Source organism: Lepidochelys olivacea (genome assembly GCF_965140295.1).
Source record: "Lepidochelys olivacea isolate rLepOli2 genome assembly, chromosome: 9".
Classification (NCBI taxonomy): Eukaryota; Metazoa; Chordata; order Testudines; family Cheloniidae; genus Lepidochelys; species Lepidochelys olivacea.
In genome coordinates, this window is record NC_140419.1 from 91,212,679 (window position 1) to 91,228,624 (window position 15,946).

Here is a 15,946-nt window from a genome sequence, read left to right on the forward strand (position 1 = left end):
GGTGTTTGTAGCGCAAGCCCTGTAAGTCTGTACACCCGGGCTCTGAGACACGCTGCCACGGTGGGGGTTTTCAGTTTATTTTGCAGTGTAGACATACCTTAGCTCTGTCAAGCTGGCATCAATGCTAGCTCAGAAAAAGAAGGGGAGAAGATCCTACACACCCCTCCAAAATAGCATAAGCTGTCCAAAGAGCAGGAAGAAAGGGATGAGGGGCGGGTATCCCTCAAAACCAGGGGTGCTGGAACAATTTGTATTGTGGGGGGTGCTGAGAGCCAGGGAACCAAACTGTAAACCCTGAATATAATGGAAACCACTTGAAGCCAGGGGGTGCCGCAGCACCTATGCCCAATACCTTCCCCAGGAGACTGAATCTCTGCCAGCATGGCAAGGGAGAAAGCTCCCATCTGGCTCGGAGCAGGAGAGCTTCTCCAGCAAGCAGACATTGGCTGACCCCGGAGAACCTCAGAGGCGAAAGAAACTAAAGCAGAGCGAACAGGTGACCCGGGATCGGCTGGGTCTGACACCTGCTGGGCCCGGCCCAATGGGCCCCGTAGCCTAATGCCTGAGTGGAGAGGCTGGGGGCTCGATCCAGCTGCCGGGCTTTGCCCTGGGACGCGCTGGGCTCCGGGGTGGTTTGATGCACCGGGAGCCTGGTTCTCGCTCTCTCGCTGATGGGACCAAAGCGTGGCCGGCTCCAGCTCGTTACCTTTCCCCCTAATCGATTCCCTGCCCCTCCCGCCCCAGTCCTGCTCCGCTCCGGCCGCAGCAGCTGCGGCATCCAAACCCCCTCGGGCACGTCACTTCCTTGCAAACTTTCCCGAGGAAATGTCTCTGCCAAAGTTGTTTTTCTTCAAAGAAGCTCGGCTCCGGGGCTGTGTCCTCGCCCTCTGACTGGGGAGGATTTCCCGGCCGTGCAGGCTGCTTGCATGTCAAGCTTCCTGTGTTTGTCACACAGACCGACAGCCATGGACGGACCCGCTGGCAAGGGCTGAGCTGGGTCGGGGCCGTTAGCTCTGCAAAAACCGATCAAGAGCATCCCCTCGGCTCCTGCAGCGCCCCGTCCCCGCCCACCCCGAGAGAAACGCCTGCACCGGCCGCGGCTTCTCCTGCGCCGCCACTGACTTCAGCCCGGGGAAGTTTCCCGGGACCCCGGATCATGGCGAGGGACTACACCGCTAAGAGCCTGGACAACATCGACCTGGCTGCGCTCCGGGTAAGTGGCACCTCTGGCTTTAGCCAGGGCTGGGACTTGCGGGGAGCGGAGCTCATGCAGAGCTGGCCGGGCTGCACCCCTCTGAGCCTGGCTGGGTTCATCTGCCCTGCCTGACCTGGGTTGATCCAATGCACGTCTGCTTTGGCTGACCCGGTCCCTGCCGAGCCCGTCCTGACCCGACCTGAGCCCTGCTTAGCTGGGCTTTTCTCCCCCCAGCCAGGTCCATGCCCCTGCCTTCCTCTGTGGGCACTCGCAGAGCCAGGAGCAGACCCAAGGCTTGATCTTGCCCAGTCGCCTGTTGCTTCTGGTTTCAGTTTCCTGCCTCCTGTGGGAATGTTTCCTCCTTCCCCTCTCTGGATGAGAAGCCTCAAGACTGCTTCAGTCATTCCTGGTGCTGCTGTTGTTTTTCTGGGCAGGGTAATGGTGTGCTTCAGTGTCAGATCCGAGGTGTTCAGAAAGCCATTTTCAGCCTTTCTCTGCTGCTGCCCTTCACCCAACCAATGTGCTTTCTTCCTCTGTGTTATTCTGGCAGATCCTTGATTTTACAGCATCTGGTTTTAAGCTGTGATTGGCAAAGGATTTCCAGCCTTACGGAGTTTTAGTTTTAGTTGGGTGATACTTTTTCCCGTGATGAGTACAAGTCACTGCTGACAATTGCAAAAGAAGCAGCTAGGTGGAGTCTGTGTGGTGCATCTTTAAGGACAAAATAGCTGATACCTGACCTTTTAAAGGCCGGTCTCACTGTTTAGGTTGCCTGCAAGCTGCTTAAAGCTATGTAAAGATGTCCTGGGCTGTGCAAATTGTGGGCCCAGTCTTCCTTGCATGACTGACCTTTAGGGGGGCTGGACTTCTTGCATGAGTAAGGCAAACAGGATTTCACCCCATCTGTGTAAATATCTCTAAAGTGCACACAAAGGGGCCCACCTTCTGATGGTGCAAATGGGTGAAACGCTATTGAAGTCAATGAAGCTATGCCCATTTCCACCAGCAGAGAATTTAGCCCCAAGTACTCACATACACACCATGTAGGACTGAATGCTCCTCAACTTACTCCTGCAATAACTGTAGTCAAGTTAACTCACAGGCATAAAATAAGCAGGATTTTAGAGTCCAGAGATGGTATTTTATTTTATTCCTATCTCATCACTGTCCCATTCCCCTTCCCCAGTAACTAACTCCCCTTGACTTCAATAAGCATTACTTTAATCCCGCAAAGGTGTGGGGAGAGGGTGGGTGTGGTAAATGGGGCTCCTCTGATGAAGAGTGTGTGTGTCATATTTTTGCAAGGCCAACAAAGCCGATATGAATATGGCTGATTATAAATACTAGCTTTGTGCCTGCTCTTGCAACTTCCAGGGTTTTAATGTAAACCAGCTCTGTCTCCAGAAAACACAACCCTGGTCGTATTTCATGCCCACAAACAGTTAACACGGTTGCAACTTAGGTGGCTAGCTTAGGTTTTTAAAAAGATGAGTGGAAATATCATGCCAGTCCAGCCACAGCTATTCTTCTAATGCACTCTTCCGATCCAGGGAGGGGAAAAAACTGTGGCGAAATGCTTTCAGCCTCAAACAGGGAAACCAATGCAAGATATTTTCTAAAAATGACTTAAAAAGAGGGTTTGGAAAACCCTGCACAGAAATCCTATGGCGGGGGTTCCAAACACAAGACCCAGGAAAAATAAAAGGCCTGCACTGTCATGGAGATTGCAGTGATGGCACAGGACCCTGACCAGGAAAAGCCAGGAAAGCCAGAATTTAACCTGAAACGTAGCGACGCTCGGACAAGTAAAACAAAGTGATGAAGTTCAGTGGATGTGTCTTATCTTGTTAAAGAAATAAGAATCCTGTGTGAGCAGGGAGGAGGCTAGCTTTGTAAAGCAGCTTGCTGGCTTTCAGTGTCAAAGCCAGCAAATCTCTCACAGGGTTTTACCCCAGAGATCCTGATTACTGCAGGTCTAGACCTCAATAAGGAAACACTAAAAGAGTCCCAAAGTGCCCCTTTGATCCACATATGGGACAGTATTCAGCTATCTCCACAGCATGGTCCCCCACTCCCCAGATCCCAGCAGAGGCTGCATGCTGGAGGCAAGAGTGGAGGCAGGCCGAGGCCAGCAAATTTCCAGCCCCATGGAAATTATGAGTGGAGGGGAAAACAAATTTGATCAGGGGTCATAGGACCTATTTTGCAAAGCCCTCTCCCTGGACCAGCCATGGCCAAAGTTATTCAGGTAGTGTGGAACTCTGCTATCGCAGTGTTTTGAGGGAGTCAGCCAATTGAGGGTAGAACCAGTGTCGAGGCACATGGCCTCCGGGCAGATGGCATTAGTTCCCTGGGAGTTAGCCCCACTCCCTCCAGTGGGATGGGATGAGAGGATTCTCACAGAGATGTCCTCCCGGGCGCCCTCCTCCCATGGGAAGGGGTGGTCTGGCCAATACATTCCAAAAGTTCAGGGAGCATCTGGGTGCAGTTCTGGTGCTATTTGGCTTCCAAACCAGGTTATTACCTCGTGCTGCCCTGGTGATCTAACGGTGTATATTTATGTTACCGACCTTCCAGGGTTGCTCATTTCATAAGGGCAACCAGAGGGCTAAAATGCCTTTTGATTTTTTTGTTCTGTAAAGAGGGACAGAAAAATCAGAGCTGCAAATTCTTTTCTCTTGCCTGGCTGCAGAATCCATGAAAAGTGTATTTCATTTGGTATCCTGTTGCATGCAGCATTTGGCATGCCATCCTGTAAGGGGATAATATGTTGCCCAGGTGGCATCCAGGTCAGCAGTCTTGCTGTTGCCTTTTGAACAGTCTGCAGATGATAAAGGAAAGCAAGAAGACCGGCATATGGTACAGGGCATTGCAGTAATTAACCTCAAAGTGATGAATGTTTGGGTCAGAATTTTGGCATTGGTCAAAGGAAATGTAGCAACTTGGCAATGGGTAGGTGGTGAAGGGTTATACGGGCCATGGAGTTTTAAAATGTTTGCTGAGAGGAAGCACTACATCAAAGATGATTCCTATCTCTGAGATAATGAAGAGATTGGCCCAATGTGAGGACTTAACCATAATGTGCCAGCTGAGGATGCAATGCTCATGTCCAACCAGACAAGAACAGTACACATTTGAGAAACGCTGCTATAATGCATATTCCGCAAAGGAGCTCTAATGGCGGAAGAATTCCAGGGAGGGTCTCTGAACATTTGATTGGCCTACCGAGCAGCCACAGCTCAGCACTGGGGTGGCGCTTATGCAGCTCAGCTGTAAGGCCCCACGAGTCTAGAACCCAGGCCTGCAGAGCTGCCAGGCAGTTGGCATCTCCATGCTGCCAGTCAGCCGCTGCTGTAACTAGCTTGCTGCTCAGCTGCCCATGAACCACCGTGAGCATGGACCATGGGAAGCCCTGCCTCAAGGGGTCTGCCAGGCACCAACTTCATGGCTCCTGATTGGCTCCCTGTCCTATATAAACCCAAGGCGTGTTCCAGGAAGTGTCCAGGCAACAGTGTGGACTGCCTATAGCTGCCAGTCCCATTCCTTGCTCCTGACTTTGACCTTGGCTTAATTTGATTTTCGCCTTCTGTCTGGACACTGAAATCTGACTCTGACCCTAGGTATTGACCCTGGCCTGGAACCTGGCTGTGAACTCCTCCACTGTTCCGAGCCTCAGGTTAGCCCCTGCTTTGGACCCTTAGTCCTGACTCTGCTTTTTGGGATCCTGACGCCAGCCAATGAGGGTTTTATAGTGTCCACCTAAAATTATGTTTTAGATCTATCAGCAGCAATAGGCTTATTACTGACTCTAACATAATTGAAAGGCAACCTAGTGATAGAGGATGTGGAAAAAGCTAATGTACTCAATGCTTTTTTTGCCTCTGTCTTCATGAATAAGGTCAGCTCCCAGACTACTGCACTGGGCAGCACAGCCTGGGGAGGAGGTGACCAGCCCTCTGTGGAGAAAGAAGTGGTTCGGGACTATTTAGAAAAGCTGGACGAGCACAAGTCCATGGGGCCGGATGCGCTGCATCTGAGAGTGCTAAAGGAGTTGGCGGATGTGATTGCAGAGCCATTGGCCATTATCTTTGAAAACTCATGGCGATCAGGGGAAGTCCCGGACGACTGGAAAAAGGCTAATGTAGTGCCCATCTTTAAAAAAGGGAAGAAGGAGGATCCTGGGAACTACAGGCCAGTCAGCCTCACCTCAGTCCCTGGAAAAATCATGGAACAGGTCCTTAAGGAATCAATTCTGAAGCACTTAGAAGAGAGGAAAGTGATCAGGAACAGTCAGCATGGATTCACCAAGGGCAAGTCATGCCTGACTAATCTAATTGCCTTCTATGACAAGATAACTGGTTCTGTGGATGAGGGGAAAACGATGGACGTGTTATTCCTTGACTCTAGCAAAGCTTTTGACACGGTCTCCCACAGTATTCTTGTCAGCAAGTTAAAGAAGTATGGGCTGGATGAATGGACTATAAGGTGGATAGAAAGTTGGCTAGATTGTCGGGCTCAACGGGTAGTGATCAATGGCTCCATGTCTAGTTGGCAGACGGTATCGAGTGGAGTGCCCCAAGGGTCGGTCCTGGGGCCGGTTTTGTTCAATATCTTCATAAATGATCAGGAGGATGGTGTGGATTGCACCCTCAGCAAAGAGGTAGATACGCTGGAGGGTAGGGATAGGATACAGAGGGCCCTAGACAAATTGGAGGATTGGGCAAAAAGAAATCTGATGAAGTTCAACAAGGACAAATGCAGAGTCCTGCACTTAGGACAGAAGAATCCCATGCACCGCTACAGACTAGGGACCGAATGGCTCGGCAGCAGTTCTGCAGAAAAGGACCTAACGGTTACAGTGGACGAGAAGCTGGATATGAGTCAACAGTGTGCCCTTGTTGCCAAGAAGGCCAATGTCATTTTGGGATGTATATGTAGGGGCATTGCCAGCAGATCGAGGGACGTGATCGTTCCCCTCTATTCGACATTGGTGAGGCCTCATCTGGAGTACTGTGTCCAGTTTTGGGCTCCACACTACAAGAAGGATGTGGAAAAATTGGAAAGAGTCCAGCGGAGGGCAACAAAAATGATTATGGGACTGGAACACATGACTTATGAGGAGAGGCTGAGGGAACTGGGATTGTTTAGTCTGCAGAAGAGAAGAATGAGGGGGGGGATTGATAGCTGCTTTCAACTACCTGAAAGGGGGTTCCAAAGAGGATAGCTCTAGACTGTTCTCAGTGGTAGAAGAGGACAGGACAAGGAGTAATGGTCTCAAGTTTCAGTGGGGGAGGTTTAGGTTGGATATTAGGAAAAACTTTTTCACTAGGAGGGTGGTGAAACACTGGAATGCGTTGCCTAGGGAGGTGGTGGAATCTCCTTCCTTAGAAGTTTTTAAGGTCAGGCTTGACAAAGCCCTGGCTGGGATGATTTGGGGATTGGTCCTGCTTTGAGCAGGGGGTTGGACTAGATGACCTCCTGAGGTCCCTTCCAACCCTGATATTCTGTGATTCTATGATTCTATGAAAGAAAGAGCACAGACCAATGGAAATGAAGCACCACACAAGGACTCTGCTCCTGCAAATCCTTTTATGTGCTTTCTTAACTTTTTGCACACGAATAGTTCCATTTATTTTGGCATGCGTAAGAATTTGCAGAATCGATACCGAAATCAAGGAAGAATAAACTCAAACTGTGCCTTAGCTTCTTATGTGTAATTTCTCTTCTGTTTGTGGCTTTCACCTGAGCGTGTGGATAAGTGAAAAATCACTCTGAGCTGGTTCCATCTTGTTAGTTAAATAAAACAAATCTACAGACAGTTGGAGATATGGGAAGGACATGATTGAAAACCATCTAACCACAAAGGACTGAAGATGAGTGCGTTCAGATTTACTGGCTGGGAACACAGAGAATCCTAGCAAGATAAAAATAGATTTTCATGGCTGTAAGGGGGACTTGTGCTTTGCCACTGCCAGAGCTATTTGGCTTTGGAATAACTGCGCAGTAACGCAATTGTAGAAGTCTATGTTACATTGTTCTCGTGATGAAATCTGTTGCATGCCGATCAGGACACTCTGCTGACAAAAAGCCTAGTACTGTTTCATTTATGTCGAAAACTGTTGTTTATTTCAGAGGGGATTTTCCCAAGCAAAGTGTGCTGGATCAATCCCTAGGTGGACAGTTTCCGTGCAAAAAAAAAAAAAAAAAATTTTTCCTCAACAAATAATCTTCAACCAGAAAAACATTTTTTTCTGTGATAAATAACGGGCTTTTCCAGCCAGCGTCACAGAAACTGGACTTCTGAGTGAATGATGTGATTCTATAGCACATCCCTTAGTGGTACCCAAAGATATCAACCTACATGATAGATAGCTAAAACAGATGGTGAGAAACGGATTCACAGAATTAATAATATTTCATATAAACTTCTCAATGATATCCTCCAAAGAAATGTGCTAGAGTGATAAATTGCTCAGCCAGCTACCAAGAAACTGGTCTCTTGAGTTCTTAATGGTTTTATATAAATCTTTCAAGTGAGTTTTAACTGAAATAATAGAGTTCTTAACATGCTGAGTTGCAGGAGTAGATGTTTACATGTCCATACTCTTCTGCATAGTACTCTTGCTACTTGAGAAATGATACAAGATAGATCTCAACTTCATCCTTGTGGACAAGGCTGGGTTTTAATGGAGTGGATGCTAAACGAGTAGGAATTGTACTAGTTTATTTCACATAGGCCCTTGATCATCTGTTACATGGAAATTGGTCACAGTTAACAGCAATCAAGTCTGGATTCAAACCCATGATGCCGAGACAAAAAGCTCTTTATTCTCTGTGTCTTCCAGTCCACCTTTGAGAAATGAGACAGTGTGCATTTTAGATGTAGACTTGATATTATGATTGTTTTGGTAAGGATAGATCTAAATCAAACCCAATTAGTTATAGGACGCGGTTAATATTTTGTATTATTTTGTAATATTTTGTGGTTCGTTCTTTCTGTAGACTAGTAACCTAAATATTTCATAACAGAAGAGAGATGTCCAAATTCATCCTCTAGATAGGCTCAGTGATTAGAACTGAGACTTGGGACTTCTGGATTCTGTTCCTGCCTCTGCTACTAAATTGTCATGTGACCATGGGCAAGTCATGTAACTTCTATGCACTTCAGTTTACCCATCTGTATTTATCTATGATATTGGTGTATTTAAGCTTTCATTGGCTAATATTTATATAGTGTTTTTAGAGGCTTGGCTGAAAATTGTAATAGAAGTTCATCATATTTTACTATTAATGATGATTATATTACTATTTAGTTGTTTTATTATTCTCTCTATTTGTAATATAAATCGTTACGAGACTTTTTGCATTCTGTTCGTGAAAATAGTGCTCCCTTTGAAAAGTGGGCGTGTAACCGCTTTGCCATGAATAACAGTATTTACTGTACTTTTTACAGGACCCAGCAGGGATATTTGAACTGGTGCAAGTAGTTGGAAATGGGACATATGGACAAGTCTACAAGGTTTGATGCCTTTTTAATTTACTATGTCTTTCCTGCTATAACTGTTGCCCTATAGCAAAGAACAGGGAAATGTATAAGATGTGGGAGTGGTTGTTACAGTAATAGCTTGCTTTGTCTCTCTGCATAACGGTTCGTGCCTGTGCCTGAATAGTGGCAGCTGCGAAATTGTGTGCTTTTTCCTCCAGGGGCACTTTCACCTTTTCGTGGGCAGCTTACCATGGTGGCCCTCACGCTGATTTCCACCACCCTGGTCTCTCAATCTTCTTGTCATTTTCACTCTAAAAATATTTTTCATAGACTGCTGGTGCAGTGCAAATATAGTGAGAATATTTTAACATGAGAAATAACTAGTATACTGCTGGATCAGGTAGAGTGCCTTATTTGGGGGAGAGGACACAGAAAAATATTCATAAAAACAGCCGTGCCCTGTAGGGCGCTGGCATGAGTGAATTACTTAGCCACGCTCTTCAGGAGGGCTGACAAGTATCTGACTCTTCCCGTTGCTACAGTTCATTGCTGGGACACTCGGGCAGAACTACCAATCAGTTAGTTATGTCAACGGATAATTCACCAAGCACCACATGAACGTGCTATACAATGTTAGGCAAATTACGCAATATGCAGTTTGACTTAAGATGAGAATCGGTGTCAGCTGGTCTAAAGAAGTGGATTTGGGGAAGGACTATAGAAAACAAACGGTCTTTCAGTCACGAGGCCTTCTTTCAGAATGATCGGAAAAGGAGAAATGGAGAAAATATAGAGAGACTTTAGATCCGTGTTTCCCACCTGGAGAAGGGAAATGGAGGAGGATGCAGGACACAAGATCAGTTGAAGGAGAGCACAGGGCAGGTGAGAGAGGCCGCAGCAGTGGAGAAAGCTCCTTAATCTTGGATCTCCCACAACTCCCACCAGGAACAAGCTCCTGCAGCAGTGGGTAATGTGATGGGCTACTCTCTGGAAGCCACTTTCATCTATCCCTGCTCCTTGTGGGGTAATGCAGTTGGCCACCGGCCAAGGTCACATATAGAGGACTCGGGCTCAGGCTGTATCCCACTAGTGTAGGCTTCTCGTCTTTTGCAGCACTCACTCAGCTTTGAGGGCATATGTAACCCTGCTCTGTCCATCCACCAGCAGACTCTCCCACTCCAAGCAGTATGCAGTCTTCTGGTTAGCAGGGAAAAGTAAAGGGAAGCCGCAACAGAATAACAAGCTAGAAAAGGAATAAATGTGTCTATGAATACGCATGCAACGAGAAATAGAAGAAACAAGAGGAGAAGGAAGAAGGATCAAAGGCAGGAAAAGAAGGGGAAAATGGACATGGGGGGGAAGGCATCTATTGTATCAGGATCTGGTAGTGGAGACGTGGGTTCTGATTCAGTTGATCCATCCGAATGAGGGAATCAGGTGTGGGGTTGTCCACTAGGAAGAGGCTGTGGATAGTACTTATCATTCCTCAAGATGCCCAAGATACATAATTCTCAAATGTATGTTAGTGTTGGATAAGAAACAACTGGTTCCACATTTTGGTCCCCCTTTGAGGTTTTAAAGATCCGTGGATACCTCATGGAAAAGCCTGGGACACCTTGTCTGTACAGACAGTTCTGCTGAAATACTAGTATTTAATGGTATTGTATTATAGTATTATAATAGTATAATATAATAGTATTTTTTGCCTTTCCATCCTGCATTTTTTATTTGACATTTTTATCATAACTTTCCATCTGCTGCAGTGTTTAAATCTCACTTGTTTGTTACAATGCAGCTCAGTGGCTGTGGCAAGGATTATGAAGTCAAAAGTAGAGAATTCAGAGTTCCCATCAGCAAATCAGAAGCCAATAAACTTTTAGGGCCTGTGAAATCAGTGGGGTTGCATGGGTTTTACAGAGGACAAATCTCCACCTGCAAAAATGAAGATTGCTGCTGCCTGCTACATAATTTCCCTTCGTAATATAAAATAAACCCATGTATGACAGAGAGAGAATTATTTCTATCTAGATACTCTTTTATGGATTTTTTTGGGTTGGAGTTAATCAGCTGCTCTTTAATCTCCCTAAAAACAGGAAGGGAAAACATAGTTCAGTTTATTTACTGAAAAAGAAAAAGTTTTGAGAGATCATATGGTTCAGCTGAAAGTTAAAATCTAAGTGCAAAAGCATGTAAGAAATGTTGATAATACTAATTAAGGGTAGTGCCTCAGGCATTTGTTCGTGGGAATGAAGGAGAGCCTTGTATTTGGTGGAATGGATGGTACAAGGATGAATATGATTGGGTAACACTTCCAAGAACCAGTGACCAAACAGTAAATGGGTCCGTTTAGATATCTGGGAATGGAAAATAATCACATCAGCATAAGAATTTAAATAGGGCCAATGTTAATAGGACAATAAAACCAACTTTGTTGTAATAATTTGTTAGGGCTTTTCAAATCTCCAAGCTAGGGTCAGATTCTGATGTAACTGAGATCAGAATCTGGCCCTTAAAGTGCTAAGATAGCAAAGCAATACCAGTTTTCTTTTTTTTAAGGCCTGTTTGTGAGTAAACTGAACTAGAACGCTGCTTTCAATTCAGCCTGTTTTACATTGCTTAATTTTTGGCTGTCTGTGAACATTCTTACCACTGTGCTTCCTTCATATAAATATTTCTGACCACTGAATTTGGGGCCCATTGACAAAGATCTGTTTAATCAAGAAATACAAGTGGCTCTTGGCAGAAGTGTAAAGTTAAGTCATCCTGTCAAGGAACGTGAACAATATGATTTGATTTAGGTGACCAGACACAAAGCTTCCAGCAAATTCCAAATATTAAGTAATCAGTTGAATACTCAGTTTGAGCTGTCTTCACATAATCCAATGCTCAAATGTATTTGTAAAAGCCATTTACTGAAAAATTTTGAATATTAAAACAAATTCGTTAAAATACAATCTGTTTGCAGATAACTTGCAAACCCAAAGGTTAAATGTATAGAATAAACAGTTTGGCCACCTGTAATGGAAATATGATTATGGTCAGGGTTATGGTATTTACATATTTTATTCTGGTGTATAATTTGGTTTTGGTCTGTAATTAGTTGGGACTGATAGAGATGGGTTAGTGGATGCTGGCATCATTTTTTAGCTTGTGATCATAAATATTTGAGTCAGAAAGTAATCCCAGCTATCCCAATACTTAATTATGTCACAGGAGCATGTATTCATTCTTCAAAGGCAGCAGTATCTTTCATACATACCAAAATAGCTAAATATATACATAAACAACCTAAAACACAACTCAGGCTCAACAAACTGTGTCCAAAGCAGCTAAGCAGACCAGCTGGATCTAGAAAATCGGAATTGTTATACTGTATTTTTTTTAAAAGCATGCAACTCTGTGAAAACAAAATTAGAGGTTCATCATTACATAGAAAAAGCTGCTTAACAGACTTTCTGAGAGGGAAAAATGATATCTGTACTGGAATGTTGTGGACCCAGTTTCAGTTCTTTGCCAGTTAAGACAGAAGTTATAAAGCCGCTATAAAGCAAAGATTGTAACAGAAACACCAGTCTACATATGTAGTTGGCCCACAGTAACATTAGAGCTGCACAGAACAGCTCTAATGGTAGGATCTGTATACTTTAAGAGAATAAAAGCTAGAGGAGTACTATTCAAACAACATATGGGGGGAATCAGGTTTGAAGATCTCAATACTGGCAACCTCAAACATTCAAAAATATGAGTAAGACACACAAAATCATGAGTCTGGCCTAGAAATAATCAGAGTTTTATAAAATGATGTATTTGAGGTTCTTTTTATTTTCCTTTTTAATTTTTTTAGGCTTTGGGTTTCACATTTCATGCTTTTATCTGCAGCCATAATGGCTAGAAACATAGATTTGGGTTTGGGTTTTTCGAATGACAGCTGAGATTCTTATGAAATCACATGCCTCCATGAGCAGGCATTAAGAAAAACCAGATATCACGGGACTCATGATAAAATGGTGAGAGTTGGCAAGACTGATGAGGGTTCACGAGCGGAGCAAATTTAACATCACGTAAAAAACGTTCACCTTAAGCCTTTCATTCAGCTGTGCCGCCTCGGGTTTTAAACACAAGGGGACAGATGGTGTCCAGTCCCTGCACACAGGTTTGCATGGGATGGAGAAGATGTAAGGAGCTTCCCTGGTGCATGGGCTGAGTGGCACAATGGAAAGCCCTTGGCAGCGTGGTGCCAACAGAAGCACAGAAGTAAGGGTGGCCATGAGAAAAGTGATATTTGTCGATATTACTTGAAACAGCAGACTTAGCACCCCACTGCCACCCTTACTTCTGCACTGCTGCTGTCACCCGGGGCTGACAGCCAGAGCCCTGCCACCTCTAGATGAGGGATTGGTTGAGGGGGAAGGAGAGCCCGGGTGCCAGGACTCCGGCTGTCCTCATGGGCGGTGGGTGTCACAGGCCAAGGGAGGCTAAGCCTCCCCTAACCCAAGCCATGGCCTCGCCCATGGTCCGTCCCGAGGCCCTGCCCTCACTCCCCCGCTCCCCCAAAGGTGGGGGGGCTCAGCTTGGGCCAGCGGCTGGACCTTGGGGTTCGGGGCGGCCTGGGGCAGCTCGGGCCAGTGGGCGGCTCAGGCCAGCCGGTGCCCAGGGGCAGCTAAGGCTGACCCGGGGTCAGACCGTTGCTCGGGGTCAGACCTGTGCTCAGGGCAGGCCGGCTGGTGCTTGGGCCGGCCAGCGTAGCTAGGGCAGGCGGTTTGGCTGGCACTCCTTCAGCCGCAGTGGGGGGCTCTTGGGGTTCTGGCAGGCAAGGGGGGTGGGAAGGGTAGGGGTGGGGCCTCAGGTAGAAGGGGTGGGGCCAGGAGCTCACCTCCCCGAAAGGCGGGAGTTCACACGCCTTCTGGGTATGCATGAGCCCAGCCACCTGGGGCTGACAACCAGAGTGCTTTTTTAAAAAGCACACAGCTTGCACCTCCCTTGCTATATTCCCGGGCCTCCTTTGGGAGGCCTGCCCCATAGTTTGAGAATTGCTGGCCTATGGTATCATAGAATATCAGGGTTGGAAGGGACCTCAGAGGTCATCTAGTCCAACCCCCTGCTCAAAGCACGAACAATCCCCAGTTTTTTTCCCAGATCCCTAAATGGCCCCCTCAAGGATTGAGCTCACAACCCTGGGTTTAGCAGGCCAATGCTCAAACCACTAAGCTATCCCATCCCCCCAAAAGGTATGGGTGGGGGAGGCATGACTCAGTCCGTTGGTGATATAGTCATGCCTGATATACTGACTCGTTTATTAACAAGCAAAACCACTATTTGGGTGCACTTGGCTTGATCTCCAGGGGAGATGCTGTATAGCTCCAGCGAGGGTTTGTAAAAGCTCCTGATCAATAAGGCCACCCAGACAGAGCAGAGAATGCAGCCATTTGGATGAATATGACTGCACTGCACAAACGTAAGTCTAGCCAGGGAGGAAGTGAGAGTGTTGTAGGCTGTCCGTGTGACCCTCTGATTTCAGTTCCTTTTGAATCTGCAACCACATGACCTCAGGCTTTCATCTGGCAAGTTTGAACCTGGTACAGCTTGGCTGGGAGTTGACAAAGCTTTACGTAGCTGCTCCAGGACGTGATGTAGGAGAGGCAGTATGTGGCATGCTTTGCTGTGAATCAGTGCTGAGCAACATCTAGGGCACTGTACTGTTGGAGATTGTATCGTGCAGAAGAGTGGTAAAGCCAAGGGTCTGACCTCTTGTGAGTACAGAATCCCAGGTCACTCTTTGCAAGGGACTCTTAGTGTCCTGGCCCAGATTTTTAAAGCTATTTAGTTGCTGCTCTGTTCAGCGTTGCTCTGCCTAACTGATTTAGAAGCCAAATTCTCATTTTCAGAAGGGATTTAGGTACTTAGGAGCCTAAATCCCTCCTGAAAATGAGAATTTGGCTCCTAAATCAGTTAGGCTTTGCAATGCTGAGTGCAGCAATGCTTATATAGCTTTAAAAATCTGGGCCTTAGTATCTATCTACCTTGATTACCCTGCATGGTATCACCTGTTCTTCGCTTTCTCCCCTACTCTGTTGTATTGCTGTGAGCTGCTAAACCCTAGCCCTGTTACACCCCAGATGTGGGTCCATTTCAGTAGGGGTTTGTATGTATATCACTTGAATTGTTTGGGATGAAACATACTGTTTATTTTATTTACTATGCCTTTAAGTCTTAGTGTCAGGCTCGTTGGTGGCTAAGTGTGCAACAGAGATCTATGAATAGAATCTAGGTCTTCTGACTTCCCATCCGGTGCTATTAGCCACAGTGGCACTCTTCCAGCAGGTGTGACCGCGAAAACCCTGAGTAGCAGATAGGTGGGGCGCATACAGTCGGCGTCATTTTTAAAGAGTCACTCGTCTGCCCAAAACCACACTTTAACGTGTGCTCTGAAAACTGTCAATCCTACAAGCTCAAGGTGGGCTCTGAGACTCAAGCTGGGTACACATCATCACCAGTATAGATGTTGTAGGCCAAATTAGGCCTTCAGTGACATCCATGCAGCCTTATTGTCTTCTGTGTGATTCCTTTGATGGGGCCTTTTGACTTTCATATTCACTTTCCTATCTTGGTCCGACATGTTGGCTTTCTTTGTGAGAAGGCATCTGTGGAGGGCTGAGGCCAGGGGCTGGGGAGTGAATCTCTTGAGGCAGGGTGATCTTGTTTTGGAATATCTGCTTGCAGGCTGGTGGTCAATTGTGGAGGGGTCGCACAGGCGCTGACTTCTATATTTCCCCATGGCTGCTCTGCCCTGAGGCCCCACCCCCACTCCACCTCGTCCCACCCCCGATCCCCCCTCACCCCCAAGGCCCCCGCCTGCCCACTGCCTGATGCTCTCTGTCCTTCCCCGGGCACCTCCAACCAGCTGCCAAATAGCTGATTGGCGGTCCCGCCGAACAGCTGATTGGTGGCCCTGCTGAACAGCTGTGACCAGTGGGTGCTTGAGCCCCAGAGCACCCACGGAGTTGGCACCTATGAAGGGTTGTCACTGTTTTGTGTTGCACTGGTGGAAAAGGATTGCATGGTTAATAGACGACAAGGGATCCTAGACCTTAGGATGGATGTTCTTTTTTGGCTGCTTAAATCTAAATGAGTGAATGGTTTGTGCTCTGGGCATGGTTTACGCTGCTATCACAGGTGTGACTGCAGGTCACGTAGACATTCCCAAGCTAGCTTTAGTGCAGACATACCCATAGTCAGCAATTCCGTGGATGATGGACTCCAGCTCG

At 46.6% G+C, this 15,946-nt stretch overlaps 1 protein-coding gene across 1 annotated transcript in view; it reads left to right on the forward strand.

The window, feature by feature from the left end:
- Positions 1–833: 833 nt before the first annotated feature.
- The window catches only part of NRK (Nik related kinase), a 120,965-nt gene continuing 105,852 nt past the window's right edge, over positions 834–15,946 (forward strand). The window contains exons 1-2 of the mRNA XM_084639819.1: positions 834–1,213; positions 8,649–8,714. Of these exons, the coding sequence (XP_084495945.1) occupies positions 1,157–1,213; positions 8,649–8,714 (123 nt within the window). The 5' untranslated portion in view covers positions 834–1,156. The remainder of the gene's footprint in view (positions 1,214–8,648; positions 8,715–15,946) is intronic.